General features: G+C 41.2%; 1 protein-coding gene across 6 annotated transcripts in view; it reads left to right on the top strand.

Annotated features, from left to right (window-relative positions):
- Positions 1-2,586: 2,586 nt before the first annotated feature.
- lama2 (laminin, alpha 2) overlaps positions 2,587-6,000 on the top strand; it is a 156,051-nt gene continuing 152,637 nt past the window's right edge. For all 6 annotated transcript variants that reach the window (XM_079290918.1, XM_079290917.1, XM_079290916.1 and 3 more), the window contains exon 1: positions 2,587-2,668. In XM_079290918.1, the coding sequence (XP_079147044.1) occupies positions 2,602-2,668 (67 nt within the window). In that variant the 5' untranslated portion in view covers positions 2,587-2,601. The remainder of the gene's footprint in view (positions 2,669-6,000) is intronic.

The raw sequence follows: 6,000 nt of genomic DNA, 5'->3' as shown, positions 1-6,000 counted from the left end.
ATCAGCATCTCCTCATCCTCCTGAAATAACCTGCTGAACAAAACCACTGTTGAATTTTGAGTTTATGATCTCTGGGCCCTCGTCTACTTTAAAACAGCATCTTTACTCCAATAGGAAGATCAGATTGTGTGAGCATTTGCAAAATGACATAATGAATTTGACAGACCACATCACACTATCAAAACAATGTCACTATGCTGGGGTAAATGGCTGGAGTAGAGATTATCTTAATGAAAAACAACAATAAATATTACATATTAAGAACAATATTAACATATAAAAAGAACACCAGATAAGTTATTTTATACTTCACTTATCTATTTTTCTACTTATGCGAAAGCAAATGTATACTAGTACAGGTATACATTTATGATAAATACACATTTCTACTTTTCTATAATACTACATAATACAGAGATCTTTTTGTGTATCTGTCAATTATCTTGACAGATACTCGACATGACTGAAGTTTAATATGTTATGTAAAAAAAGAAAAGAACACAAAACTGCTTTGTTGATGATAATGCACCTATTACATTTATATGTACATTAAGTTCAAGAATTTCAATACATGAATGTGACTCACCTTGATGTCCAGTCCAGATGTAGCCTTGACACTGCCCAGCCCCACAGAGACCCAGCAGCACTCCGGGGCTGCCCAGAGCTCCGAGCCCAGTGAAGAGAGCCCATCTTCAGCCTCACCGTGTGCAGAGTCAGCCTCCCTGCCTCTGGAGGTCTGAGGGTCTAGGGGAGCTGGACTGAAACTGGACACATAAACATTTTCATACACAAGTTCTACCCTCAGACACACACACACACACACACACACACACACACACAATTGCACGAGTCACTTGCATAACTGCACACATGCACAGGTGTATGAAGTGATTGACAAGTTGGTGAGCTGTAACATTATAATACACTTGTGTTTCCAACAGTGAAGGAGTAAACAGCTAAGTGGCCTTCACAGCAGATACGTACATTTAGGGATAAAGTGGAGGGCAAAACTTCACTTTACATTTTCTACAGGATAACAAACCTTCACATGCTGATATAAAATATACACCCACATGATATAATAGCAATGCTGTAATTAAAATGTTAACCTACAGGCTTAATTGTTCTGTTTTGATAATTAGTAACTGCGCTATCTGTGTCATTCATTTGCAACCTTTGCATCATCATTAAAAATCAACTTCAACTAGTTTCACATTTAACTTTTTTGGAAGTTTCAAACAAGAGTTTAATAACAAACCTTTACTCAAATGGATACACTGTGGACATTATTTCCCCTCACATTACTCTGTATGTACAGTTGGTCACGCTCCAGTTTTGCCCCAGACTGTGGTGAGTTGTGCAGGGCAGCAGGAGGAGCCACAGAACAGTCGTGTCCCTCACTGGACACAACTGCACCGAAACTTCTGTCCAACTCTCCACTTCTGAAGTGCTCCATTCAGAGCTTTCACACTCTTTTCTTTTGCCTTCTCTTTGTTTGCGGTAGCCAAAGCTGTGCTGAGGCAACGTTTCATTTGCTTTGTATTTGAAGCTTTTATTTACGAAAGTTCTGCAGAACACTGATGTACAGCAGCTTTAAACCCCTTTATGGATTAATTGTTTTAGAACCTGCCTCATGCCCAACCAGTTTCACATGATATTTGTTTTTCAGCTGTCAAAAGTTCACTTACAATAATGCTTCATGGCTCAGTGGACTACAACAAAAAGTAATGTGATTACTCAAAACACAAGATCATGTGATACAATGTGATGCATTGCTATAGATTAAACTATCCAGATTATTAAGTAGGCCAAGTTAAGATAAACATCGTCTCAACCAGCTAAAACATGAAAATGCTGCTTACACTTGCATCAAAAATAATACTTAGATAATATCATAACAATAACGCTTAAAAAAGGATAGGCTTGAGCTTGAGTACAATTATGAATATAGGACGTTTACTTGTAAATGAGTATTTGCAAAATGTGGTGTTGCTACATTTAAAAAATGTATGTATGCTTGTATGTATATTTCTATCTATCTATCTATCTATCTATCTATCTATCTATCTATCTATCTATCTATCTATCTATCTATCTATCTATCTATCTATCTATCTATCTATCTATCTATCTATCTATCTATCTATCTATCTATCTATCTATCTATCTATCTATCTATCTATCTATCTATCTATCTATCTATCTATCTGTCTGTCTGTCTGTCTGTCTGTCTGTCTGTCTGTCTATCTATCTATCTATCTATCTATCTATCTATCATCTATCTATCTATCTATCTATCTATCTATCTATCTATCTATCTATCTATCTATCTATCTATCTATCTATCTGTCTATCTATCTATCTATCTATAAAGAGAAACGAGAAGAAGAGGAGTGGAGAGAGAGTGTGTGTGTGAGAGAGAGGGAGAGAGAGAGAGAGAGAGAGAGAGAGAGGGAGAGAGAGAGAGAGAGAGAGAGTTTGGGACAACTTCTGTGAAACTTTCCTCTGACTTTAAACGCAACACAGCTAGCTGCGCGAGAGGACCTCAGCTCTGACTCCGCAGCGCGCGCGGTACGATATCAAACTTCAACACGGGACGAAATGAAGCGACTCCGGCTCGTGCTTCTGACCGCGTTGCTATGGCAATGCAGCCATGCCCAGCAGAGAGGTGAGTCCCCACGAGACTGCTAGATAAGACTGACGATCGATACACCGATACTCGGCACCGCGTGAGCCATTTACCGCAGAACGAGACCCAAATGAACTCGGGGGTCACTCACTCAGGGGTTGCTGCTCATTTCCCTTAATAAGCTAATCAGTCAAGTGAAAAGTGTCACGTGTGACCACGAAAGAGACTTCACACGTGCTCACATCAGTTTATAGTAAGCAGGAGAACCTCCTCATTAATTCCGCAGATGAAAACTCTTTGCTGGTGGGTTGTTTATCATTAACAGAAGAGGGCAAATCATATGGAAAACCCTTCAATGACATACACCGTGTTAACCCCTAATTAAAACAAACACGCAAGAGCCAAACACCTGCTTGCTTGTAAGTTAGTTGACAGTTGTTTGTGGTGTTTATGGTGTTTGACCCTCATGTTAAGCAGCTGTCCAGGTCATGTTTCTTCCATCTAAGAAATATCAGCAAACTGAGATCTGTAGTATCAACACATGAATTAGAAATGATCATACACACATTTATCTCTTCACGCATTGACGACTGCAACTCACTTTTCACATCACTCAGTGCATCTGCCCTTAACCGTCTGCAGGTCATCCAAAATGCTGCCGCCAGATTACTCACCAGGACAAATCGACGGTCTCACATCACCCCCGTACTCCGATCTCTCCACTGGCTTCCTGTAGCATCTCGGATACACTTTAAAATTCTCACCATCACTTACAGAGCACTTCACGGTCAGGCTCCGGCTTATGTAGCTGATCTACTTCGCCCCTATTCACCCGCCCGCACTCTCAGGTCAAACGCTCTCGGTCTTCTGTCAGTCCCACGCACACGATTTAAGAGCCGTGGTGACCGAGCCTTTGAGGCAGTGGCCCCGAGGCTCTGGAATGCTCTGCCTGCAACTCTGCGCCTCGCAGATACTGTGGAGACTTTTAAAAGCCAGCTAAAAACCCACCTGTTTAGGCTGGCGTTTGTGTAAAAGTAAACCCATGTCCTAGACCTGCTCTTAAAATATGTTTTACATTTTTATTTTATTTTTTATAATTTTTTATTTTTATTTGTCTCTGTGTATGTAATTTATTGACCCTAGGGTCACATTGTGTTTTTTATGCTTTTAAATGTCTGCTCTGTTAAGCACTTTGTGATGTTATGTCTGTGAAAAGCGCTATATAAATACAATTCATTCATTCATTCATTTATGTGACCTGAGAACATTGAGAAACAGCATAAATCATCAGTGGTCAGACGCCTTAGTTGGAATTGTTGTTATTTTCAGACCCATAAATCAAGTCAACATGATAGACCTTGACATAGCTCAAGTACCGGTATGTATACTAATAGCACACGGATATGCCATTTGGATTTTGCCCTTTTGCAGTTACGGCTTTGCAAACAGAGTTTATCATCACCCAGTGTGCTCTGCACGTCATCGTCTCCAAGGATATATTTCCTCCCCAGAGGGGGTCTTGTTTTCAACTTTTCACATGGTTCCAGACAGTGCATTAGTCACTCGTAATGTAGACTGTACACTTCTACTGCAGTACAACGGAGCTTTACTGGCATGGAAGTTCGAAGAACAGTGTTTCCAAAGCCAATGATATGTATGCTATTGAATAGGCCACGTGTCTCTGTTCCATTGGTAAAAATCAAGATGATTTACAAGATTCAGTTTGTGAAAGAATATATCTTTTTTCTTCTGACAGTGTGCCATATTGCTTTTGGATTTTGTGCAGTTGGCCCAGGGGTCACTTTCCAAATAATACGAAGTTCAGATTGTCATTTGATATTTCCTTTTAGAAGTACGTCGTGTTTCTATCAGTGTTCTCCTGGTTGGCTGACCGACAGGCTGGCCTCTGTGTGTTCCTCTAAGAAAGCTAACAATCAATCGCAACATGACTCGAAGGTTATTCACCCAAATTATGAATAGACATTTTCCTTTCCTTTTTTTGTTCTCTCTTTAAATCTCTAGTAGGATCTATAGCCACGCAGATAAGTTATCCAATTCTGTTCACAGTCAAAGTGGATTTTGTAAGTGTTCAAAGTATTGAGTGTTACATTGTGTGTGCTGTGGATTATCCAGAGACACAGATGATGCTGTCTCTGGACACATCACATTGATTTTGAATTTATAAAATACTATTTTTAATGTTTTGAGCACCACAAACTAAATTCAGTTCATATATCCACTTCATAGCTGTGCAGGCAGCAATCTCAGCTGAATCTCTCAAAACCCAAAGAAATAAAACCACGTCAATCAGCCTGCACACCCGCAGGGCTGTCATTTAGGTGAACAAACCCTTTTTAAAGATCAAATGAAGTCATGAAATGCACTTGAGAGGAGCTTGCCGCTCTTTTACTTGCGTTTGTGAGGTTGTGAGAGATTAAGTCAAAATATTCATTCCTTATTACAAAAACGCTGTAGAATACATGAAGCCGGTTGGGAAGCTGTTTGAACATATGAGCGCAGGGTTTGTTTGCAGGTGTGTGTCTGCAGAGCGAGGGCTTGGCGTCGGTGACTGTTGCTTGAAAGATGAGACAAATTTAGCGCTCGTCATGCTTTTTTCTACTTATCCTCTTCAAAACATCTCCAGCTACTGTTTAACCCAGGAGGGCTTCAGACCTCCTGCAGAGGGGTGGAGGGGAGGGGGAGGGGTACAGGCTGCCAGCAGGAGGTGTGCTTCAAGTATACTCTGTGTGTGTGTGTGTGTGTGGGGAAGAGGGCGTGAGAGGCCATCAGCATTAGGAGCCTCATTACCAGGCGTGTCAGCCAGGCGTGCTCTCTATCAGCGACGGAGCTCAGAGAGACGCCAGGAGATAATCAGAAAGAGAAGAGGAGGAGGAGGAGGAGGAGGAGGAGGAGGAGGAGGAGGGCGGAAATGAGGGAGGAGATGAGGTTGAAGCAGCGAGATGGAGCAGTGAGGGAAACACAAACAACGGAAGCTTTAGAAACAGAAAAAGAAAAGGTTGTTGATTTTATGCTGGTTTGAGGAGACGGATGGAAACGTGACGCATTTGTTTGAAGCATCATAACAAAAATATTCAAGCAACCTCGCAGGAGAGTCGGGCAAAGAGATTGTCTTTGTCGGCGGACTGACGGATGAACTGGGATAACGCCGAAGCAGTCTGTCGAGTTATTGCTTATCAATCAACGGACAACAAACCGACTGCAGTTGTGATACTTGAATTGATGTTTCACTGTCCTTGAGTGCTGGAATGCCACATGAACACAATGTTTTCTGAAGCTTTTGTCTGGTTTACAAAATAGATTTTCTGTGTCCGTGCTCTTCTCACCGGTATGAAGTCAGCAGGGCTATTTGT

The sequence above is a fragment of the Melanostigma gelatinosum genome (genome assembly GCF_949748355.1).
Source record: "Melanostigma gelatinosum genome assembly, chromosome: 19".
Taxonomy (NCBI): domain Eukaryota; kingdom Metazoa; phylum Chordata; class Actinopteri; order Perciformes; family Zoarcidae; genus Melanostigma; species Melanostigma gelatinosum.
The sequence above is the reverse complement of the archived record's forward strand: the minus strand, read 5'-3'. Positions and strand labels throughout refer to the sequence as shown.